This window comes from Gadus chalcogrammus, chromosome 17 (genome assembly GCF_026213295.1).
Source record: "Gadus chalcogrammus isolate NIFS_2021 chromosome 17, NIFS_Gcha_1.0, whole genome shotgun sequence".
In the NCBI taxonomy this organism is placed as follows: domain Eukaryota; kingdom Metazoa; phylum Chordata; class Actinopteri; order Gadiformes; family Gadidae; genus Gadus; species Gadus chalcogrammus.
The window spans coordinates 3,552,020-3,578,317 of record NC_079428.1 but is presented as its reverse complement, the minus strand read 5'-3'; the positions used below and the strand labels follow the sequence as shown (position 1 = coordinate 3,578,317).

Sequence of the window (26,298 nt, the reverse complement as noted above, 5' to 3'; positions counted from 1 at the left end):
GCCTTCCTGTAAATGAATGATTGTGGGAAACACGCCGATCAAAAAAAAACAGCTCACGTCATCGTGAAAAGACACAACACCATTTTCTCAAGTTAGTTTAGGTTTATTCAGTCGAAACGTTTTCACAGTAGAAAAAAAAACGAAAAAAAAAACACAAAACACAATTTACATCGAATCCACGATGTAATGACAACCGCGGCAAATACAACAGAAATCAACAGAAATCAAACAGTAATATATATACATATATATATATATATATATATATATATATATGTATATATAGATCAGTTCAGGGGTGGGTGTGCGTGGTCAGGGGACTTGGCGGCGGCGGGGTTTGCGTTTCAGCACCCTGTTGATCCACTCCATGTAGTTGGCCACGCGGGTGTAGACGCCGGGCTTGCCCTGCCTGCAGCCGTGCCCCCAGCTAATGATGCCGTACAGGAAGCTGACGTCCCCTTGGGAGCACGCCAGCGGACCCCCGGAGTCTCCCTGGTTACGATGACACACACACACACACACACACACACACACACACACACACACACACACACACACACACACACACACACACACACACACACACACACACACAGGAAGACACACACACACACACCAGACAATGAATGGATAGTAGACGATATAAACACACAGGCAAACACACACACATACATGTACACACAAAAAACACACACACACACACACACACACACACACACACACACATTAGAAAATGAACGATAGTAGACAATATAAATGAACAGGCAGACATACACACACACATGCCAACTATTCCCAACTATTCATTGTAGAAAGCATAAACAGAAATACATCCATCTGACACATATTCCTCACTTAAACACACACACACACACACACACACACACACACACACACACACACACACACACACACACACACACACACACACACACACACACACACACTCACTCACACACACAGACACACGCGCACACACAGACACACACACCAAACAAACTGCCTGCCAGATCGTTGTGCACGAGTAGGCAGGAACAGGTCACCCATGACTCGGCACTCATTCCCCTCTCGTCATGTTTAAAGAGATAGGGAGAGAGGGGAGGGGGGAGGGGAGGGGGGGAGAGGGGGGAGGGGGGGAGAGGGAGAGGAGAGAGGGGAGGGGGGGAGGGGGGGAGGAGGGGGAGAAGAGGGGGGAGGGGGGATGGGGGGAGGAGGGGGAGGAGAGAGGGGAGGGGGAGGAGAGGGGGGAGAGAGGGGAGAGAGGGGGGTGGAGGAGAGGGGAGAGAGGGGAGGGGGAAGAGGGGAGAGAGGAGAGGGGGAAGAGGGGAGAGAGGGGAGGGGGGAGGAGAGATGGGAGGGGGGAGAGGGGGGAGAGAGGGGGAAGAGAGAGGGGAGAGGGAGAGAGGGGAGGGGAGAGAGGTGAGAGAAGGGAGAGGAGAGGGGGGAGAGAGGGAAGGGAGAGGGGGAGAGGGGGGAGAGAGGGGAGGAGGGCGGAGGCAGAGAGGGGAGAGTGGGGAGAGAAGGGAGAGAGGGGGAAGAGAGGGGAGAGAGGGGGAAGAGAGGAGGGAGAGAGGGGAGGAGGGGGGAGGGAGAGAGGGGAGGGAGGGGACGGGGGGAGAGGGGAGAGGGAGGAGAGGGGTGAGAGAGGGGAGGAGGGGAGAGGGAGAGAGGGGGGAGGAGGGGAGAGGGAGAGAGGGGGGAGGAGGGGAGAGGGAGAGAGGGGGGAGGAGGGGAGAGGGAGAGAGGGGGGAGGAGGGGAGAGGGAGAGAGGGGGGAGGAGGGGAGAGGGAGAGAGGGGGGAGAGGGGGGAGAGAGGGGAGGAGGGGAGAGGGAGAGAGGGGAGGAGAGGAGAGGGAGAGAGGGGGAGGGAGGGCAGAGAGGAAGTGGGGGGAGGAGAGAGAAGGGAGAAGAGGGGGAGAGAGGGAGAGGAGGAGGAGATGGGGGAGAGGGGGAGAGAGGGAGGGGGAGAGAGGGGAGGAGGGGAGAGGGGAGGAGGGGAGAGGGGGAAAGAGAGGAGAGGGGGGCGAGGAGGGGGGGAGGGAGAGGGAGGAGAGGGGCGATGGGGATAGGGGGAGGGGGGCGGGGCCTACCTGACAGGCGTCAACGCAATTGCCGTTTCCAGCGCAGAGCATGTTGGAGGTCACATGGTCTCCGTAGACCTCAGGACGGGTGCAGTAGTCCTGAGGCACCAGGGGCACCCTGCCCTCCTGCAGGGTGGAGTACTGCGTCCTCGCTGGGGGAGAGAGAGAGAGGGAGGGGGGGGGGAGAGAGTGGGAGGGGGGGAGAGAGAGAGGGAGAGGGTCTTTCATAACCACTCTCAAAATCACTCTATGTGAATATCAACGTCACGCTTAACCACCTCATTGAGACAGGCCGTCGCTTCTCGCAAATGGACGTCGAAAGTCGAAAGTCGAAAGTCGAGGCATGAGCTGGTAATGAACCAATCCAATCAAAACACTGATAGCAGCTCACAGCATCCAATCACTTCCATCAGGCCGATACTGTCATCCTTTTGAACCCCAGGAGGTCGCATGTTTTACACCCACACCAAAAGCAGTGAGCAGCGATGTGTTTCCTGTCCGAGTGAGGGTTAGGCTTCCCGGACACCCGTAGTATAACGCTACGGTGTGTGGCGCCTTTCATACACAACATCGCTTATTATAACGATCAAAACAGTTACACAACGACGGCACTAGATAAATATCACAAAGTTGGTGTTGGTCGTAACCATGGGGATAACACCCCCCCCCCAAATCTTTATCAGTGGGCTCACTGGCTCTTTAAAGGTCCCGTATCATACCACCAGGTGTGAGTGTGATTAGCCATTACAAGACGTTTTGAAAATCGGCCCCTTCTGACATCACAAGTGGGCGTGTCTGTGGTATAATATGATGCCTTTATTACAAACAGCGTGCTGATGCCTTCATGCCCGTGTGTGTACGTGTATGTGCGTGTGCGTGTGTGTGTGTGTGTGTACGTGTGTGTGTGTGTACGTGTGTGTGTGTGTACGTGTGTGTGTGTGTGTGTGTGTGTGTACGTGTGTGTGTGTGTGTGTGTGTGTGTGTGTGTGTGTGTGTGTGTGTGTGTGTGTGTGTGTGTGTGTGTGTGTGTGTGTGTACGTGTGTGTGTGTGTGTGTGTGTGTGTGTGTGTGTGTGTGGGCCGTGTACGGTGCAGACGGTGACTCACCCTCCTCCGTGTGGCCCCAGCCGCTGATGGAGCAGCAGAACCCGTCCTGGAACTTCATGTCGGGCTCGGGGAGGCAGATCGGCCGGATGAACTGGGACTTCTTCACGCAGACGCCGTTCACCTTCGTCAGCTTCACCAGCACTTCAGGAGCAGAGGAGAGGGAGAGGGGGGGGGAGGGGGGGGGGAGACGGTAAATAGAGCGCTAGACGCTACACCCACCCACCCCCCCCCCCACACACACACCCACCAGACTTGGGGACTCCACAGCATTGATTACTCAGTGGGTTGTGTGTGTGTCTCGTTTGTGTGTGTGTGTGTCATTTGTGTGTGTTTGTGTCCGCATTTTGTGTTCTTTACGTGGCCATGTGTTTGTGGGTGTGTTTATTTTTTTTAACGTTTGCATGTGTGTTTGAGTGTGTGCATGTGTATGTAAGCGTGCAGGTGTGCATTTTGGTGTTTTGGCATCGGCATGTGTATTTGTGTGCATGCGCGTTTTGGAATTTTTGCGTGTGTGTGTTCAGTTGTGCCCTGCTGTTCTCTGACACACAGCTGTGCACGCAGTCTGTGTGTTCCTCAATGGGGGGGGGGGAGGATCTCCTGTTTATGTGAGTCACTTAAATTGTGGAAAGTGTGTGTGTATGTGTGTGTACATATTTTCGTGTTTTTATGTGAGAGTGTGTGTGTGTACAGATTTATATATTTTTATCTGAGCGTGAGCATGTGTGTATGTGTGCACCTGCACCTTGTGTGTCTGTGGACGTGTGTGTGTGTGTACGTGCGTGCACTGTGTGTGACTGTGCACGTGCACCATGTGTGTCTTTTGGCGTATGGTGTGTGTGTGTGTGTGTGTGTGTGTGTGCGCGCGTGCGCATGTGTGTGTGTGCGTTGCCCCTTACTGATGTCGTGCAGAGTGGGATTGAAAACTGAGAATTTTTCATGGGGGACGTAGCGGTCCACGCCGAAGGTCCGGCTGTCCGGCCCCGAGACGTTGAAGTTCTGCTGGCCCAGGACCACCCGGATGGTAGACATCAGGGGGCTGTGGGGGCACACAGCGTCAGCGCACTGAAACCGTCCACACGGTTCACCTCAATTGCAAATTGACACATTTGCAATTTGAGAATAGAATGATTTCGCGAGGGATGCCTTATTTTTATTTTTATTTTTTTGGGGCCCACGACCACCAACCATTGGCCCTTTGGAGGACAACTTTATTTTTATTCAGGCATAGGTTCCAACAGGGAGGGATGCCTTATAAGCGTTGACGTTATTGTTGATCAAACACACCCACGCACAATTTCGCTTTTTACAATCTCACCGTTGATGGCAGTGTGCTGCTGAGCCCATAAGCCAATGAGAGGTTATCAAGGAACTTTGCAAGGGGGGGGCTGCGATTCAGTCGGTTGCAATACTCCGCCCCACCACTAGATGGTGGGGCGCTGCCCGCTGCCCCTTTAACCCGGAAAAAGCGTCTCAATTACAACCAAACATGGTGTCGCGCATTGGTTCAAGCGTTTAAGCGCCGGCTCACTTGTTCAGGAAGCAGTGGGCCGCCGTCAGCACCCAGCAGGAGGCGATGAGGGTCCCGCCGCAGAAGTCGGTGCGGCCGGAGTAGATGGCGGCCATCCAGGGATGGGCCCCCGGGAGCGCCGAGGACCCCCCGATGATGCGCCCCCGGGCGATCCTCTTCTTGTGGCGCCGGCCGCACGAGGGCGTCTTGAAGGGCCGAGTGGAGATGGTCTGGGTGATTCCGGGGCGATGGTTGGTGAGCACCATCCTGCGAAAGGCTGAGGGGGGGGGGGCAGAGGGCAGATGGGGGGGGTTTAAAGGGGGTGTAGGTATGATTTGAGAGAGGTGACGTGAGAGACGAGAAGAGAGAGAGCCGATGCTCGCTCCATTCCGGCACGTTTCTCCGCCGTTGAGAAGTGTTGCATTGTGGGATTGACAGGCAAGACGGATTCCCACGAGCTGATTGGTCAGAGACGAGCCAGGGGGGATCTTAATGTAACCTGGCTCACACATTGGTTTCACTCACTAATAGTCGGCGGATGGCAAGGCCATTTCTAACAAATGACACTCAAACTAAATCTCTTAAATAGTACCTACGGCCCCTTTAAAAAATCAACGACAAAGTCGAACAGTCAAGTTTTCAGACGACTCATCGTGCTCTGATATGTCCTGACCCGCCGTGCTATGCAGATGCTGAAACGCTCAAATGCCACACTGGACCTCCAACCACGCTCCTGTCAGTCTTCACCGTCCTGTCGACAAAGGCTGAAAAGGCCATAAAAATATATATATCCAAAAAGTCAAGAATGACAGGACGGGGTGAAATGCCTGGAGCGTGGCCAGTGATTCTCTCGACGTATGCTAAATCTTTTTTAAATCTTTTTTTAAATCTATAAATAAGCTGTCGCAGGGTTGCACTACATTGATATGTTTATATCAATATTGTTACGACCCCTCCCTTTCGGCAGCTGATTACTTCCTGCAGGAGTTGGCTGAAAGGGAGGGTCGTTAGGGCAAGTTGCTCCCACCTGGCTAGGCCTCTACCCAAGGTGATATAAGCCAGCCTGGTCTCATTGTCTCTCTCTCTCTCCTAGGCTCCACGCTGCTACAGGTTGTTGGTTCTTGGTTCTTTTGATGGCTTCCTTTTACACTCAACAGCAGCACACACGTCTCACTCATCCATGCACTACATTCACCACTGATGCCACTACTCTCCACACCTCATGCTTTTGGTAGATATGATTGGTTAAGTTATAAATAAACCTTATCATTTATTACTTTCAACCTGACTTGTCTCCCCTCCTTGTCACATACGCTGAGCCAGTTTGTGACAATATGATATATATATGTATATGTATATGTATATATATGTATATATATATGTATATATATATATATGTGTATGTGTGTTTTATGTTTAAATATTTGGCTGACGCTTTTTTCTAAAGCGACATACATATAAAACAATCAGTGTAAACAATCATTTAAGGAAAGAATGTTAATAGTAAACACAAAATATCAATACAAAGTGTCAAGACAGAAATGTTAGACTGCTGCTGCAGCCACAGTCAGAGATGCAGTCTATAAGGTCCCTAAGATATATACATATCTAATGTATGCATGCATACATTGTTTATGCAGGATATATATGTCATTGTTTCTTCAACTTAAAAATAGCTGACCGTTTTTTTTCACCTTCTCTGGGATTATGTTCCCAGTTTTGTCGGATGCCTGGTCACTTAAAGCATATCAGAATATTCTATTAGTGTTAAGCCAACTATGAATAATAAAACACGCCAAACCATGTGTCCTTTATCATAGCTACACGTATGACAAAAAACCGCATGAAAATCTTTGGTATACAGTGAGGTATGATTAATTAAATGCACTGATTGCACTGGAGCGGATGACCACTCCAAAATGGCGGCCCCGCGTCTCCTCAGCGCCAGTAGGCGGTAGCGTTCGATGCTCCGTCTATGATATAAGATGTCTATGGTGACAAGCATGTCACACAATTAATGGAGGATAAATGCTATGCATTTTTCTTGATTTATTTCGTAATGATAATAGTTTAATAGTTGGCAGATATATTCAAGTGAATATTTCACGGAGGGGCGGCGCCCTAGCGCCCCCTATTGACCCGCCGCCACTGGTCGTGAGAGTTGCTTGTGTTGTATTTCCTCGGACAAACGGATGAACAAAATGTTTGCAATGAGTTTCGGCTTTGGATATGGATAAACGTAGCCTAGAAATCTAGTCGCCTCTAGCGGGAGCAAATTTAATTTGCAGCCAGGGAGGTCTAGCCTTCTGTCGTCGTTTTTCGCTGCTGGAAACCGAAAAAGGGACAGGCCAGTCAGATCGTGAGGAATGGAATCGAGCCGAATGACGACAGAGCTGCGACGGTTCCGTGTTAGGTAAACAATAATGGCTGCTGCTGCTGGTGAACAGCTGTCTGTCGACTCGCCTTTGGTCTCGACTCTTCAAGACTTGAAGTTATCATTTTCTTTGAGAAATGAACAAAGAACTGCACTGAAGTCTTTCCTTGAAAAGAAAGATGTATTCGGATTTTTGCCGACCAGATACGTTAAAAGTTTGATTTTCTCTGCCTACGTCACCTTCTTCGTTGCTCTGATTGGTTGTAGAACTATCCTATTGCGTGCAGAGGGAACTTGAAAGACAACGGTTTATCCCGCCCACACTGCCCCCGTACGAGACCAGACCCAATATCTTTCCGATATGGGTCTGGCTTGCCAGGCTAGGATAAACGGGGATTGAAAGAAGACACGCTGTTGATGGACGGAGGGGTCGAGGAGGACGAAATGGAATAATGAAGTCCTGCAGGTGGGAAGGGGCTCATCCGTGCGGGATCTTTGGCTGTTCAATGGGACTCCCAGTTCCTCTAACGGTCTTCGATTCAAGGAAACAGGATTTATTTTTAATAAAAATACAGAAAAGTTAGGGAAAAAAATCTGTTGTTGAAATCATTGTACACTGAACAAAGTGAAATCATGAAATTAATCCAACGCGTGTTTAACAAACACTAAAAAATGTTGCAGAAAAATCTGCAGCCTCATCACAGGGGGATGATGTCAAAACTAGTTTCATAGATTTGTTAGAAGAAACCGCTACATGGCAGCATTGATTGCTTAATGCCCAACAGGTGCGCAACCCGGCCCATAGCCCCAGCGAGTCTGCTCGGTTGCGCACGGCACGCAAATGCGGCACACGGCGGACTCAATGTAACGAGCCCTCATTGAATGAAGCTGAAGTTATTATTTTGCTTTTTAAAATCGAAAATTTGCTTTATGTTTTCACCTGTTAGCGACAAAGGACTGAATCTGTGATTTAATGTGATATAGTTAAATTGAAGAAGATTGTCATGTGAGTTATTAAAGCTCTTAAATAATTTATTAGGAGGTTTTTTAGAGCATCCTCCAGTTTATCAAAAACATCTGGAGATCAGTCAGTTTATGAACGTTAATCTATTGAATCGAGTCCCAGAGCAAGCATTAGTACTGGGCACCCTCTAGTTATGTATGCGTCTAAACAACTGCATCCAAGGGTAAATGTAGTGTATTAGGGATATTTCCCAGTGTCACTAATATGAAAAGGCTGGAGATAAAATATAGGCCTTCCTTGACCTTCAAAGGAATTTAAAGGGATACGCAGAGGTATATGAAAATTTGCCTGTTTTACCCAGATTGAGACAATTTGTTTAATCCCAAATTCATCATTGTGCGTCAAGAATGGGAATTCCCCGGGTTAGCCGTGAAATTTGATTTTAGAAACAATGTCGTTCAATGTAATGTGACTTATAAGCTTTAACCAATCACAGTGTCTTGGTGGTGCAAGTGAGAGAGCTGTTTGTTATCTGTTCTGGAGTCGTGGGTTCAAGTACCCACTTCTGCACTAACCTTGGAATCCTACTACGATTTTGAAAACATGTAAATGTCTAAAATGTCATTGACAACTATAACTTTCGACCTTGTACTAGTAAGTGTCTCGGTGGCGCATGTGAGAGAGCTGTTGGTTACAGTTCTGGAGACCGGGGTTCAAGTCCCACCTGACACACTCTCCCCTGGAACTATCTGACACACTCTCACCTGGGTCCCCCTGACACACTCTCACCTGCAATCAAGGTGGGAGTGCAACATTTTTGTTAAAGTATCGGAGAAACTTTCATCAAAACGTCCCCTCCTCCGGGTGTTTGAGCTGTTGAGGATCTGTTCTGGAGTCATCGGTTTGACTCCTACGGTGGGGGGTCTTATGGGAACGACTCTCTGCTGATTGGGTCCATTCTCTCACACATTCATTTCGAATGACTGTCTGGGAGAATGGATGGCTGTGAATGAGTGCACTCATTCACAGTCATCCATTCTCCCAGACAGTCATTCCCACTCAACCATTCATTCCCAATGACTGTCTGTGTGAATCGATGGCTGCGAATTAACTGATTCACAGACACATCCATTCACACAGACAGTCATTCACACTCATCCAATCACCAGAGAGTGATTCTCACAAAACCCCCAATGGCAGGAATCGAACCGGTGTCTCCAGAACAGATCCTCAACAGCTCTATCACCTGCGCCACAGAGACACCGACTTAGAAACGGAGAGAGTTCATTGTTGACCCTACAATACACATGACATTGTTGGAAAATGTCTCCAATCCAAGGTGAGTGTTCCTGACAGGATTTGAACGCAGGTCATATACACGACTCAAGAACAGAACACATACAGCTCTATCCACTGCCCCACTGAGCCAGACTAAATCAGAGTTCATAATTGACTTAACAATTCACAAGAAGCAATGTCGCGTGAAATTGAATATCAATAATATCATACTTAATAGCCGTGAGTGCGGGGACTCGGACCTGAGTCTACAGAGCATTAACCAACAGCCCTGACCGCTGTACCACCAAGACGCTACCCAAAGCATGTTTGGAGGTTATACTTGACTTTACTATTCACATTACAGAGAAATAAGATGTATCCATTAAGGTACCTCTTGAACCCTGGTTCTGAGCAGGGAACCTGAACCAAAGTGTCTGAAAGCTCATCATGAAGGTCAGCTTCTTATTAGCCGTGCGTGCGGGGACTCGAACCTGCACCTGCAGAGTGTTAACCCACAGCCCTGAACGCCACACCACCAAGACGCAGATCAAGATTTTTTGGAGGTTATACTTGACTTTACAATTCACACAGTCTAGAAATAAGAGGTGTCCATTAAGCTACTTATTCCATCAGGGGACTTAAAGCCTGGGTCTAAGCGGTGAACAGAATCTAGGCTCAGCAAGAAAGGATGAGCAAATTCTTAATCCCCGTGAGCTGGGACTCGAACCTGTGTCTGAGTTTTGATGATTTGACGATTTTGTTGATGGCGGTTAGACTTGACTTTACAACACACATGATATAGAAATAAACATTAGAGATCATTAGTTGGACTTGAACCCCGGCCTCAGGAGTGTCAGCCAACTGCTCTCTCCACATCCCCATAGCGGTTGGGATCATATTGAGGTCGGAGGCTATGTCAATCAGTTCAATAGAAATATCATTACAAACTTTATAGACTTATAAAGTTTGTAATGATACAAACTTTATAAGTTTGTATCATCCACAAGCCGGATGATCCACAAGCCGGTGTTAACGAGGGTTTCAACTGCTAATTTGCAAAGAAAATGTTGCAGAAAAATCTGCAGGCTCATCACAGGGGGATGATGTCAAAACTAGGTTTCATAGATTTGTTAGAAGAAAACGCTACATGGCAGCATTGATTGCTTAATGCCCAACAGGTGCGCAACCCGGCCCATAGCCCCAGCGAGTCTGCTCAGTTGCACACGGCACGCAAATGCGGCACACGGCGGACTCAATGTAACAAGCCCTCATTGAATGAAGCTGAAGTTATTATTTTGCTTTTTAAAATCGAAAATTTTCTTTATGTTTTCACCTGTTAGCGACAAAGGACTGAATCTGTGATTTAATGTGATATAGTTAAATTGAAGAAGATTGTCATGTGAGTTATTGTATACCACACAATGGTGATTTAGCCAATGGCCCACTGATGAAAGCCCTTCCATTTGAAGTTTGAAGACCTGCTGAATAAAGTGCTTGGGACCCAGCTTCAAGTCCTGCTTATGACTGTTGTTTTTCAACCACAGTCTTGTCGAATATAATGTCAAATATTCTTCTGGCAATCTCCAGCGCTGTGGCGAGCTCCCGGTCATCAGCCTGAGGTCCTGGGTTTGAGTCACTTAACAATGTACCAATTAAGCCTCAATGCCTTGATGGGCGATTGGTCTTGGTTGGGGGGGGGGCTCTTAAATAATTTATTAGGAGGTTTTTTAGAGCATCCTCCAGTTTATCAAAAACATCTGGAGATCAGTCAGTTTATGAACGTTAATCTATTGAATCGAGTCCCAGAGCAAGCATTAGTACCGGGCACCCTCTAGTTATGTATGCGTCTAAACAACTGCATCCAAGGGTAAATGTAGTGTATTAGGGATATTTCCCAGTGTCACTAATATGAAAAGGCTGGAGATAAAATATAGGCCTTCCTAGACCTTCAAAGGAATTTAAAGGGTTACGCAGAGGTATATGAAAATGTGCCTGTTTTACCCAGATTGAGACGATTTGTTTAATCCCAAATTCATCATTGTGCGTCAAGAATGGGAATTCCCTGGGTTAGCCGTGAAATTTGATTTTAGAAACAATGTCGTTCAATGTAATGTGACTTATAAGCTTTAACCAATCACAGTGTCTTGGTGGTGCAAGTGAGAGAGCTGTTTGTTATTTGTTCTGGAGTCGTGGGTTCAAGTACCCACTTCTGCACTAACCTTGGAATCCTACTATGATTTTGAAAACATGTAAATGTCTAAAATGTCATTGACAACTATAACTTTCGACCATTTACTAGTAAGTGTCTCGGTGGCGCATGTGAGAGAGCTGTTGGATATCAGTTCTGGAGACTGGGGTTCAAGTCCCACCTGACATACTCTCCCCTGGAACTACCTGACACACTCTCACCTGGGTCCCCCTGACACACTCTCACCTGCAATCCAGGTGTGAGTACAACATTTTTGTTAAAGTATCGGAGAAGCTTTCATCAAAACGTCCCCTCCTCCTGGTGTTTGAGCTGTTGAGGATCTGTTCTGGAGTCATCGGTTTGACTCCTACGGTGGGGGGTCTTATGGGAACGACTCTCTGCTGATTGGGTCCATTCTCTCACACATTCATTTCGAATGACTGTCTGGGAGAATGGATGGCTGTGAATGAGTGCACTCATTCACAGTCATCCATTCTCCCAGACAGTCATTCCCACTCACCCATTCATTCCCAATGACTGTCTGTGTGAATCGATGGCTGCGAATTAACTTATTCACAGACACATCCATTCACACAGACAGTCATTCACACTCATCCAATCACCAGAGAGTGATTCTCACAAAACCCCCAATGGCAGGAATCGAACCGGTGTCTCCAGAACAGACCCTCAACAGCTCTATCACCTGCGCCACAGAGACACCGACTTAGAAACGGAGAGAGTTCATTGTTGACCCTACAATGCACATGACATTGTTGGAAAATGTCTCCAATCAAAGGTGAGTGTTCCTGACAGGATTTGAACCCAGGTGATATACACGACTCAAGAACAGAACACATACAGCTCTATCCACTGCCCCACTGGGTCAGACTTCATCACAGTTCATAATTGACTTAACAATTCACAAGAAGCAATGTCGCGTGAAATTGAATGTCAATAATATCATACTTAATAGCCGTGAGTGCGGGGACTCGGACCTGAGTCTACAGAGCGTTAACCAACAGCCCTGACCGCTGCGCCACCAAGACGCGAACCAGAGCATGTTTGGAGGTTATACTTGACTTTACTATTCACATTACAGAGAAATAAGATGTATCCATTAAGGTACCTCTTGAACCCTGGTTCTGAGCAGGGAACCTGAACCGTAGTGTCTGAAAGCTCATCATGAAGGTCAGCTTCTTATTAGCCGTGCGTGCGGGGACTCGAACCTGCACCTGCAGAGTGTTAACCCACAGCCCTGACCGCCACACCACCAAGACGCAGATCAAGATGTTTTGGAGGTTATACTTGACTTTACAATTCACACAGTCTAGAAATAAGAGGTGTCCATTAAGGTACTTATTCCATCAGGGGACTTAAAGCCTGGGTCTAAGCGGTGAACAGAATCTAGGCTCAGCAAGAAAGGATGAGCAAATTCTTAATCCCCGTGAGCTGGGACTCAAACCTGCGTCTGAGTTTTGATGATTTTACGATTTTGTTGATGGCGGTTAGATAAATAAAAGAAAGCAATTATATGGCTCCTCCACCCCCCCCCCCCCCCCCCCCCTCCCCTTCCCCCTCAACCAACACCACCACCAGTCCCGTCCCCCCCCCCCCCTCCCCCTCCTCCAGGACTAAAGCAGCCAGAACCTTCCATTCCCTGCTGAGGCAGTCGAGACCCTTTTAGTTTCAGTTTCACTTCAGAGCGGGCGTGATATTTAAGGCGATGATTGGCGCGCTCCGTCGCCCGCTCCGTTCCGTCACACATCGCCCGCGTCTCCACCTCCTCCGCCCGCGAGTGGAACTAAACGCGGCGCACCCTGTTGGCAAGGCACCGCAGGGGGTCTCTGAACAGCCTCGGCTCACAGCGTCGCTGGCACACCAGATTATTATTTTTTTTTTTTCACACATCAAGGGTGAATTAGTCAGCGGTGAACTCCCCGTGCAGGGCTGGTGATGACGGACGAGACCCGCTCGTTAGTGGAGCGCCGTAATTGGATGGATATGCCTGATGAGCTGCTGGTTCGTTTGCAACCGATTCGACCGTCACAAAGAAACAACGCTTTTGTAGTTAACCTATGCTGTCCTGAATGAAGGAAACAGATATCTTTGAACATTTTCTGTACTCTGATAATTATATATTCATATATGTATCTGTTTAACTGAAGTCTTAGGCCGATAGCTTAAATAAGCCGTCTGTCCGTGGTCATTGGCCGCTTCTTGTCAGCATCACAGGGAGTCAATCAAAGGCTGACCGCAGATGAAAGGCAGAGGCAAACCTTGGATGGCAAAAACTGACAATTCAAAGGTCAATAAACTCACGCACATGCGCAGTCACACACACACACGGACACATGCACAATGGTTCCGGGTTCGAACCCTAATGTCTGCGGCCTACCTGAAGGCCTCCTTGAGCAACGGCTGTTCAGTGACTCGGTCATTGCGGTATCCTAACACGTTTTTGGAAGTGGGAGAACCCAACGCACTAGTTAGAAACACACACACCACACACACACACACACACACACACACACATCACACACATCACTGTCAAAAATACCAGATAAAAACCCAGCATCGCAGCTCCATTTCAGATGCGTTCAACAGGGTTATCCTCCGCATCTACTTAAAGACAGGGAGACACCATTCTACTGAGCATCTCATCTGAGCATACATCTCTTAACATCACATAAGCCTCATAGCATGAGTTCCTCAATATTACTTTGGCCAAATTGTGACATCTAACCGAGCTCTAACCTCCTAATGCTGCTGATTCTATGGGCCTTATTGGCTTTATCCTAAGCCAATCAGAGTGCCTTTTACATCCCATAATCACTATCTGCCTATGTCATCTATTTGACATTGTGACGCTAAATATAAGATGAACCTTAAAATGTAACTTTCATACGATTATTCTGCGAGGCTATCGATCAACAAGAACAACAGGAACAACAACAAGAACAACAAGAACCTTAACTGTACTTAACTGTGTAGCGACTGCAGTAGCAGCTATCGTGGCTGGTTAGCGATTGTTGTACTTGCACTTGGTTCTATGAACATCCTTACTGTACCGACAGCGATATATCGTTGCATTTCTTATGACAAATTTATTTATTGTAAGTCGCTTTGGATAAAAGCGTCTGCTAAATGCCCTAAATGTAAATGTAAAGAACCCCAGCACAACGACGGAGGGCGTTTCCTCGGTACTCACTGACGCTGCTGCACGTCGGGACGTCGCAGGGCTCCCAGGAGATGGCGCCGCCGTCGAGGACGTAGCACCAGGGCCGTGTGTCCCCGTCGGGGTTCCTGCAGACGGACCAGAGCCACGGTCGGTCAGACACAGACGACAGGGGACCCCGTTGTGGGTCATCGGCACCGTGTTAGAGGGGGGACGACATGCCACCGGGTGGGAGTGTGATCGGCCGTTACAAGCCGTTACAAAAACCGCCTTTTCCTGTGCCTTAGTGACATCACTGATGGGCGTGTCCACCGAGATGTAAGATGGCTAGATAAGCAACGTTTGCCTCAGTCCACTGGGTAGGCTGGTAGATTGATCTATCCAGCATACCTCTAGGTGGATAGATCCTAACCCCTAACCCTAACCCAAGCCATTTTCAAATGGCTTGTAATGGCTAATCACACTCACACCCGGTGGCATGATATCACCCCTTAAACGTATGACCCCCCCTTATCAACTTATCATCGATGATAAGGGGGGTCATACGTTATACTTGAATAAAGGCGCTTGAATAAAGGTGCTTGATTACAGGCTTCTAATGCTTAATAAAGGGGCTGGGGGTCTTGTTTTGAGTGTGATCCGTAGAAAGTTTCACAGCCATCCTTCCACCGTTGAACTGCTCTTTGAGAATATGTGTTTTCACTGCACGGCTGCATCTATGTGATATAATTTAGATTTTAGGCAAATTTCTGACCAGTCAAGATTCCTCTTTCCCGATTGGTTTGGGGAATCCATCTACCCTGTCACTCAAAAGTGCGTGAATGTAAATATAGGAAGAGAGGGAAAGGGAGAGTGCGATTTTCTTGGGTTGTTTAGTTTCAAAAACCTTGCTCACTTCTGCCCTTTTGATGCTCTCTCTATCTCACTACGACTCTCCGATCATACCTACAGCACCTCTAATTCCCCATAAGGATGGGACTCCACGGACTATGTAAATATTAGTTTGAGCGTTGCCCCGATAGTTTATACGTTGTGCACTGGTGTGGCGGACTGGTTTATGGTTTGTTTGGACTGGTACGTTTGTGAGGCCGGTGGTGCCGGGGACGTGATTTGAACTCAAGCTTTTGTTTGAATCTATACATATATATATTATATATATATTGTGGCAGACGAATGGGAGGAGTGGTGATTGAAGGGAGATATGTGGCAGCACCCCCAAGCCTTACATGGACTTCCTCCCTTAACGACGCAAGCCTGAGGAGCATTAGGCAGGAGTGCTTGGGGATGAAAGGGAGAGCGTGCGCACGTGGGGCCTAGCATCCTACAGAGAGCATCTAAGTGAGCTTCTGTGAACGTTGTACGGCCAAGAGAGTGAGAGACCTGGAACTTTATCGATTACCCGGTGTACCGACCGCTTTGTTTGAGGACCCTCCCGGTGAAGACTCCCGGACACGGACTACAGACTTTGGATTACCTTTTCCCCCACCCTGGGGATTAACTATTTACCCTGTAAATAAGTCATCCTTCTGAACTGCTTTGTGTGTTGTGTCGCTTTATCTGTTTAACTGTTTAACCCCACGACCACTGGCCCGCTTCAATATATATACATGCATACACATTCATACATACGTTGATACATGCATACATTCTCTCACACACATCCAGTGTCACAAACAGAGAATCTTTCTATCTTATATTGCTCTTTCGCCTCTCTCATGTTTAAACATATTTGATAGTTTTCTTACTCAATCGCACAAACATACACACACGCGCTCATCATTTATATTTTCTCTCTTGTTCACATGCACACACTATTCCCCCTGATTCTCTCTCTCTCTCTCTCTCTCTCACTCTCTCTCTCTCTCTCTCTCTCTCTCTCTCTCTCTCTCTCTCTCTCTCTCTCTCTCTCTCTCTCTTTCTCTCTCTCTCTCTCTCTCTCTCTCTCTCTCTCTCTCTCTCTCTCTCTCTCTCTCTCTCTCTCTCTCTCTCTCTCTTCCTCTCTCTCTCTACGCCTCTACACCCCCCCTCCTCACCTGCAGTAGTTGTGGGCCCCCAGGCCCTTGCCGCGGGCCCCCTCCACGGTGCCCAGGTGCAGCTCGTTGTGCAGCAGGTCCGAGTTCCAGGGCAGGCATCGGGCCCCCGACAGGGCCACGCCCACCACGCCGCGGTAGCCCCGCCCCCGGCTGCTGTAGCACTTGGTCTCAGCCTCTGTGGGGTGGGGGGGTGGGGGGGGGGGGAGGGAGACACCCGACAACCGTTGTCATGAGCCCACGTGCGTCGTCTAGCGCGTTAAGCTACAGCTGACGGCTGTCTCGCGGTGTCACGGCGAGAACTGCAGTTTGTGCAGGTTTTTTTTTTAATCCGTCGCAACACGTTGAAAAAGTGTTTTGTTATTTTACGACCTCACCGCCACCCAGCCCATGACAGGGTTGTGATGGGGGAGTGTGGAAATGGGTGTGCGCGTGTGTTTAGGAATGTGTGTGTGTGTGGTATGTGTGTGTGTAAACTGTGTGTGTATGTGTGTGTGTGTAAGAGATGATGTGATGTGTGAGGGTGTGTTTGTGTGTGTGTGTGTGTGTGTGTGTGTGTGTGTGTGTGTGAGAGAGAGTGAGAGAGATCATAGTGTGTGAGTGTTTCTGTGTGTGTGTGTGTGTGTGTGTGCGTGTGCGTGCGGGCGGGCGAGCGAGCGAGCGAGAGAGAGAGAGAGAGGATGTGTGAGGGTGTGATGAAAGGAAGCAATGACTGAGTCAAATGTCAAACTCACAAACACACACACACTAGACAATCACACACGCACACACACACACACACACACCTTAAAACACTTAAATACTTTTCGGACTGATGTTTGGATTACTGGTTCTACCGCACATAATTCCTTGATCCCTGCATTCTACATTCCCATTTAATCATTTATCTCATCTGAAGCAACTTGCAGCTGGAGAGGCTGAGAACCACCCATTAACTAAACACGTCGATCCAGACCACTGAGATAAAACAACTGACACACCTCACCGATCCAAAGCCCAGAGAAAAACCCATTAACTAACTTCAGCAATCCAAAGTACTGAGAAAAACCCATTAACTAACTACGCCAATCTTGAGTGCTGAGTACCACCCACAAGCTAACTACACCGATCCAAAGTATTGAGAAAAAAAACATCAACTAATTAAACCAATCCAATGCGCTGGGAACAACCCATTAACTAATTAAACCAATCCAATGCGCTGGGAACAACCCATTAACTAACTAAACCGAGCCAAAGCGCTGTGAACTGTGCGCTTTGGGAGGAACGCACACAGATTTTGCCCTGACGCTCAGCTTTCCCCGTGTTGAAACTTTCAGAGGCAGCCGCCCGGCGGCGGCAGCAAAGGGGCCAGCAGAGGGGCCACTAGAGGGGCCAGGAGAGGGGCCACTAGAGGGGCCAGCAGAGGGGCCACTAGAGGGGCCAGGAGAGGGGCCAGGAGAGGGGCCACTAGAGGGGCCAGGAGAGGGGCCAGGAGAGGGGCCACTAGAGGGGCCAGGAGAGGGGCCAGGAGAGGGGCCACTAGAGGGGCCACTAGAGGGGCCAGGAGAGAGGGGCCAGGAGAGGGGCCAGGAGAGGGGCCAGGAGAGGGGCCACTAGAGGGGCCAGGAGAGGGGCCAGGAGAGGGGCCAGGAGAGGGGCCAGCAGAGGGGCCACTAGAGGGGCCAGGAGAGGGGCCAGGAGAGGGGCCAGGAGAGGGGCCAGGAGAGGGGCCACTAGAGGGGCCAGGAGAGGGGCCAGCAGAGGGGCCACTAGAGGGGCCAGGAGAGGGGCCACAGAGGGGCCAGGAGAGGGGCCACTAGAGGGGCCCGCAGCGGGGGCCACGGGGCCCGTCAGACTCACCCAGGCTGCACAGGGGCCCGGAGAAGCGGGGCCTGCAGTGGCACACTCGGTCCCCGGTGTCAGAGATCTGTCGGCAGGTCCCCTCGTTCTCACAGGGGTTGGAATGACACCCTGCGGCGGGGAGGGGAGGGGAGGGGAGGGGAGGGGAGGGGAGGGGGTGTTGAGGGGGGGGTTAGAGGCACCTACGTCAACCGGAGACCCCTGGAGATCAATCCTGTCTGAAGTTCAAAGGGAACAGCCGCGACAGTGCGACGGCGGGACGGTATGTGAACCGGGGGGGGGGGGGGGGGGGGGGGGGTTTGATGGCTCGGCCGTGTCGTCATGGGAACCTTATGCAGAGAATTCTGGGATGTGGTACTGTGTCTGAGAATGTTCTTCGAGCTCAGCCTGATATCGGGGGCGAACCCACCTGACCTTAACACGAGCATGTGGTTGAGAAAAGCAGGCTTTCAGATGTGTGTAATAACATTTACGTTAGCGCGTTTAGCGGAACGCTTTTATCCACCAAGCGACTTCCAATCAGTGCATTTGTCAGAAGAAAGTGAAACAACAATATATCGCTGTCGGTACAGTCAGGATTTTCATAGAAACAAGTGGCAAACACTTAGAATTGCAAGGTGAACCCATTCCCCCTATACAAAAATAAATAAATACATAATAGCTAATTGTCTGCACCCATCGCCCCACATTCATAATCATAAGTCACCCACAAGGCTGTCTCCTGGGTACTTATCACTGCGACACAACAGGGCTGCTAATTGTGTGTTGGATGTCACAAATCTCTTGAGCTCCAACTCCCTAAAGCGCGGGCAGACTGTTTCTCCATCCCTCCCGTCCCAGGCGAAGGTGGGGGGGCGAGGTGGTTGAGGTGGAGGCGGTGGAGGCGGTGGCTCCCAGACCGACAAGGTGTGGTGTGTCAAAAGTAATAAATAACTTGACAACTTGAGACACGGGGCTGAGTCAGATAAACAGGCTTTTCTTCCCTTCACACAACGTTTTTTCCCTGGTAACCATGGCGAAGCCGTCAAAGGGAGGGCGTGGCCTCGCCTTTGATTCAGGGCATGCCCGCCGCCGAGAGAGGCCGCCTACGTCAGACGCCCCCGTCACCTCCGTCACCTCCGGGTGGAGGGAGAGGTTCAAAGAGTCCCGAGGCAGGGGAACCTGATACTGTCGAGAACAACTGGGAACCGACGGAGCGAGACAAGACACAGAACAGAGGCAGAGAGTGTTTTAACGGCTTCCTGTCTGTTTGAGGAGGGAGACGAGTATTGCTTTGATGTTATCTTGCTGGTTTAACATGGGCTGTTGGGGTATCGGGTTCACCAAAGCTGGTAAGAACCTGGGTGATGGATGTTATCGGCAAAAAGGTACCCGCAGGGGGACTATAATAATGTGTTGTTTTTTACGTCCGCTTTACCGACGGTTTTCTTTCGGTCGGAATTGAAACCGACCTTGTGTTTCGGAAACTAAATTTAGGTTTCTGGAACCGAAATTACGTTTCCGAAACATGCTCTTGATACTTTCTTCCAGCTCGAGAAAAACCCTCAAAAGTGATTCAGAGGAAGGTTCCCGCCCACTCAAGTGTTTTCCGGATGAAAGCAACATTTAACCAAAACACAACAAGTACTACTTATCGGGTTTCGATCCCACTCCCCACGGGGCTGGAACCGAAACACACACAAAAAAACCCACATCCCGTGTTGACGCAGAGCGAGACTCACCTGTGTAGCGAACTCTTTCACACCTGGTCTCCCCGGCCACGCATGAGCACTGTTCCACGTTGCGGAGGTGAATGCGTCCCCAGGACTCTCCTATGTCATAAAAGCGCAGGTGTCCTGTTTCGTAGCACTTGGCTGAAAGACACGAAACGACAGAAACACAACACAAAAAGAGCAACCGACACATGAGAGACGGGAGCGGTACAACGGTCCAACGGAGCGTTAAATTGCAGACATTTAGGGTCAAGGGTGAACCACAAAGAGATATTTTCTTTAATGTTCAACACAGTAGATGTTTCAAGCGGGCGGTTTCGGGCCCGAGTTGGATTCAATGGTGTCAGTGTTTTGTTTGGGGATTCATTGTTGTTGTTTGGAGACAGATTTCCAATAAAGATAAGAACACCACCTACTGTGCTCACACAGACGCCCGCTGAAGCTCTCCGGGCAGGAACACTCGAAGGAGTCTATGTGGGGCACGAGGCTGCACAGGCCGCCGTTTTGACAAGGGTTCACCTGACACGGGTCCAGAAGACGTCTCCTCGACGAGTGGAGCACCACTTCACGAAGAAAACAACGACAACAGACGCACAAAGCTGTTAAAACACAGGGCTGAGGGCCACCGAAGGAACAGACTACGTGGAATAATCACACAGAAACGAAATCAGGGAAGATATTCACCGTTGGGTTGGGAGACCACAGGCACACAGAAACCCCACTGGAAATCCCGGTCAAAGTTGTGTGTGAGGGAACACCTGAGAGTAAGACAAAGAAGTAAAGATTTGAATGTATTCCGCAATGAAATTCATTATTCTGCCAACGCAACGCCTTCCACCAGACCCGCTAGCAACGAACAACCTAATACAACCTCCGTTTTGAACAGGTCAACTTAGCTCGAACGCTGCTTTCAAATACAATGAAGAGATGACTTTCCCTTTTACATGCTTTTAGTGGGATTTGAAATTCAAACAAACCTCTCATCCTCTCCACACCACCACACACACCCAACCACCCACGCACACACACCCACATACACACACACACACACACACACACACACACACACACACACACACACACACACACACACACACACACACACACACACACACTAACAGACACACAAACACACGTCCAAAAAGTAATTCGCGAGATACAACCACTTTTGTGGATGATAAGGTGGCAAAGTTTCCTGCACTGGACACCACACACATCAACCCTTGCACACGCCAACGAAAAATAAATTTAGGGGGGGAAACGGAAACACACGGGATTTTACACAAATGCAGCACAGACTTAGCAACTCATATTGTCCTTTGGCTTGCAAACGTTTTGTTTCAGGTCTGACAATGGCTTGCGTGTGGGGGAAGAACAGTTTGTGTAACCGTGTATTAATGCTCTGTTTTGTTTTAAATATTTATGTGTTGAATCATCTGGTGAAACACCTGCAACCCACATCTTGATTCGATTCAGATTCACTTTTGGAAATGAGACGCCAACTGCTTTTTTTTAAACAGCATCTGGAGTTGAGGAACATGATGAGGATTTTTGGCTGCGTTTTTCCTTACATCACATCATAAACTGTTTACAACTCATAGGAAAAAGAGTGTGTTTCTACATACACTGTGTGCATTCAACAATTCCTCTCAAGGCATAAAACGTGTCAAAAAATCCTATTAAAAGGGCATGAAAGAACAAAGTTCATGCCATGACTTGAGGTGTCAGTTGCGAAACACAAAGAGCAATTTGGCAATAAGGTCCTAAAGAAGTCAGGGAAAAAACACTCTCACTGGAATGTATTGGATGGAAGGAAGCAAGGAAGCAAGGAAGCAAGGAAGCAAGGAAGCAAGGAAGGAAGGAAGGAAGGAAGGAAGGAAGGAAGGAAAGTGATGCAACCGCCGGTACGCACGTGTGTTCATTACTCAACGGTTGTCGAACACGCCAGACGCGAGCGGCAGAACACAGACTGCACCATCATGATACACCTCGTTCAGTAACTCACCAAGGTCTGGACGATCGCACGGTGATGCACTGGTGGTGGATTATTCCACCCTGACGAAATGGGAAGGCACACTCTTTGCCCGACGTTGTCAGTGCTAGGGACAGACGGTTGCAACATGTATATACGTCATGCGTAAAATTCCTCTGGGCATCTTAAGAAAGAGGAAGCATGTGAAATTGAGGTCATCACTTCAAAGTCATATCTCGGTCACTTTTCTGGTAATGTGACCACATTAAACCTGCACTAAGTCACTTTTCTACTGCTGCTATTTAAATTGTCTGCACTTGAAGGTTTTGACAGAATAAAACGGTCCCATAGAGTCAATCTGATTTTCTTCAATCAAATGTTTCTCTATAAATATCTTCTGTTCCCGTCCACTTTTGCCAACTACAGCTCCAACTCAAGCCACTAGAGAATGCTAAAGGCAAACCTTAAATAGTGCAGGTTTAACGTGCCTCTGCATTTTAAATGCCTAGTCATTATTCATTCAAGTTAGAGGATAACCGCTTTGACCCAAATAAGAGAAGCAATGAAACACAGAATGTTTAAAAGCATGAGCTGTATAATGTTAGGCAAATGCAAAAGGAGATGAGATGTACCACCACTATGATTATTACTATTGATGGAGAAGCTTCTGTCACCTACCTTTCGTCCTGTCCCGAGTGGTGTTCCTAGTATTTACTGTCTCGTATCCAGGGAGGATAATCCGCTGAAACCGACGACAGATTTTAAAATCTTTATTTAACTTTTTTTTTTAAGTTGCTGAAACTCAGATAACATTTTTCCATCACGACACTTACCGTCTTACTTGCACCAAAAACGCAAGGAACGAGCAGAAACATGAAGTATTCCATGGTGGACCCCCACATCTTGCTGTGTGTGTGTGTATACGTGTGGACCCCGGTTATTATCCTCTAGGTTGGATCCGCTGAATTCGTCACGTTATATCAGCCAGCTTCAGAGTCCCCTGTTGGCTTTCGTTCATGGGACCCTCGGGAGAACCTGCAAGCGCTGTCCTGTTCCTCGCGTTCCCAAAGCGTATTGAATGAACCCGTTCTGTCATTTGTTTTCTAGTCTACTTACGACATGTTATATCCGGAATCCGGATTGATCTTCCCTGCTGTCTGTGAGCCGGTGCAGAGTTGACGCCCCATGCGATTACACATCGGATTCTCTAGGACAGTATCAACGAGTCATGTCCTTGTGGATGACCCAAAAGAGACTCTCCGGAGTGGGCGAGTTCTGTGGGTGTGATTTCGTGATCCCCGCCCTCTCGAGTTGGGTCACCGTGAGTCTCTGTGGGCTGTCAGCATTCCGTCAGTGGCATGCCCTGGCAGGATCCCCAATGGTCCTTCTCCTCCTAGCCTCTAATTTGAAACAGCTGCCACAATGTACTTCCAGATGCTACAGGGAAGAATGCACAAGAAGAGGACTTTCTAACAGTAGCACCAAAGGGGGATGGAGTGACCCTCTAGAGCAGAAATGTTAATTGCACCGTTCTTAAATTGACCGTTTTCAAACTAGCAGGATGCTGAGCCGATGGGTCGGAGGAGTCCAACACGTCGATCGATTGGATGTTTGTCCAAGTCTAGGCTCGACACATTTATTTTACATTGACCTTCAGGAGCTATAGGTCACCATGTACGATCCACGGATGTTGTTCAAAACGCAGGCTATAGGTGAAACATCCCAATAACTTACAGAAAACAAAAGGCAGATGGTGTTCATTTCAAGTCAACATATTTTAATTTAGAATATTTCAACAACCAAGTTAGAAGCCACTAAAGAGTCACATAAAACCCAACCACAGGCGAGGAAAAATACCGTCATGTAGTTCATTGTACTATCAGCGAGGAAGATAAGCAGAAAACAGAGAAACACTGAAAGAGATGGAGATTTGCTTGTCCTGTTTCTCGTTTAAAAAAAAGGGGGGGGGGGAGGGGGTTCTGGTATCTGGATTCTGGATTTGTAACAACAACTTGATTCATCGATTTTTTTTGTTGCCTAAAGGAGTCTAAAGAATACCGGGTCGATACAACAATAAGTATCACCACTGAAGTATCAACAGCACTACACAGAAAATAGTAGTAACAAAATTCAGCAAAGAACAACTCAACAAAATGTACAACAACATCGACCTCCATCGAGTCAGAAAGGTGAATGTTCTTTGGGAGCGGGTATCTGTCACCGTTTCTTTTTTTACAGGCGCTTCCTTCATCCATCCATCCGTCCGTCCCTCCATTCATCCAGTCAGTCAGTCAGTCAGTCAGTCAGTCAGTCAGTCAGTCAGTCAGTCAGTCAGTCAGTCAGTCAGTCAGTCAGTCAGTCAGTCAGTCAGACAGTCAGTCAGTCAGTTGGAACATCGGTCAGAAAGGCGGTCAGGAAGTCGGTCAGGAAGGCAGTCGGAAAGTTGGTCGGAAAGTTGGCCAGAAAGTCAGTCAGTCAGTCAGTCAGTCAGTCAGTCAGTCAGTCAGTCACTCTTCCTCTCCTAGTGCCTTGGGGCGTACAAAGTGCAGGAGTGTTGCGGGTGGTTCGGGGGGGGGGGGGTCCCTCCTCAGACGATGGTGGCCTTGTAGGGGTCCCCTTTGGGGTCCTCGCTGGGGCCCCCGGCCTGGGGCCCCTGGGCGTTCCTCATCTTGCTCTGGCACTGCCGCAGCTCCTCCACGTAGCCCTGGAAGCTGAGGCTGAGCTCAGGGCAGACCCCCCCCCCGGCCCCACGGACCGACGGGCTCAGGGGGACCCCCTCCTCCAGGCGCACCCCCTCCATGTCCATCCCCATCTCCGGGGGGGCTGAGGGGGTCACCGTCACCGACGCCGTCGTCGTCGTCTGGCCCTCTGGGGCCCCCAGAGACGGCGCCGTCGGCTGGGGGCCGGAGCCCACGTGAGCACACGGGTCTGGTGCTCTCTCTGTTCACCGGGGGGGGGGGGGGGGGGGGACAAAAGAGAAGGAGCCATGGTGAAACACAATGCCACAGTGGGAGGGTGGAGGAGACAATACTCAAACACCATCAGATTAGGCTGCAGCCCACATGGTTTCAGTGGATCGCGTTCAACATCGAATCTAGGCGGATATAAAAGAAACAAAACAAAGAACGCCTGACGTGTTTTTGGAGTTGAATACAAACTGTAGGACAACACAGCCAGGATAAACATCAACAAAGGGATTTTCTTTTTTTCTTGGACTCACTCACCTTCTACAAGGCATTTGCGTCTGCTATATTGACTCTACTTTCCCTTGTACAGCGCGCATGCGCGCACACACACACACACACACACACACACACACACACGCACGCACGCACACACACACACACCTTTTGCTCGGGCACCATAGGAATTCATAATATGCCGCGTGTTGTTAAGAACAGTAAATGTGCAACCACATTCCCGAGCTACCTACTGCATCCTTAAGATCGAAGTGTGTTAATAAGTACCTATAAGTACCACTCTTATCAAAAAGCTCCCTTTCAGCAATATCACCACCACTGACGCTTTTAAAAACTCTTCAAACTACGTCCAAAAAACCACTGAAGGTTAATTTCGTCCTGCACCCTTTTGGATACCTGAGAGTTATCCCAGATATCCAAGTTGTGCAATGAATCCGGCTTTTGTTTTTCCTTTTGCTGTAGTCATGCTCGTGCATTCTTGGCTGCAGTTGAAACTATTTTAAAAAACAAAAATTGCAACAATGTGAAACCATAATAAAGGCCGGGCATTCCTCCATGACTGATAAGTCTAAGAAAGTTATGCGTGGATTCATTCAACTTCACTTGTGTACCTTAGCGACCGATGGTTTTGAAAAGCTATTAATGAGGTTGACTCTATACCAGGTCATATTTAGAGGGAAGTCCCGGTCATGTTTACACTTTTTCTTTCATCAGCGTCCCAAACCGTGTGAGCCAGCCTCTCACACTAAACACAAGACACGAGCGCACCGGAGTATATACAAAGAAAACACAGCTTCAAACACTGCCATGCCGTCATGTTACATTACGGAGAAAGATAACAGACATAAATAGATCCGCTAAGTGCCAGGAGA

The 26,298-nt window shown here is 48.7% G+C and overlaps 1 protein-coding gene across 1 annotated transcript; it reads right to left on the bottom strand.

Annotated features, from left to right (window-relative positions):
• Positions 1-258: 258 nt before the first annotated feature.
• Positions 259-23,520, bottom strand: LOC130370094 (hepatocyte growth factor activator). The gene is made up of 14 exons (XM_056575769.1): positions 23,060-23,520; positions 22,905-22,968; positions 22,260-22,353; positions 20,939-21,012; positions 20,671-20,817; positions 20,264-20,395; positions 18,543-18,653; positions 16,707-16,881; positions 14,707-14,801; positions 4,716-4,971; positions 4,084-4,223; positions 3,188-3,328; positions 2,091-2,233; positions 259-492 (listed from the first exon to the last, which is right to left on the bottom strand). Exons 1-14 carry the CDS (start codon positions 23,126-23,128, stop codon positions 313-315), a joined length of 1,821 nt encoding a protein of 606 aa, XP_056431744.1. The 5' UTR covers positions 23,129-23,520; the 3' UTR covers positions 259-312.
• Positions 23,521-26,298: the final 2,778 nt, after the last annotated feature.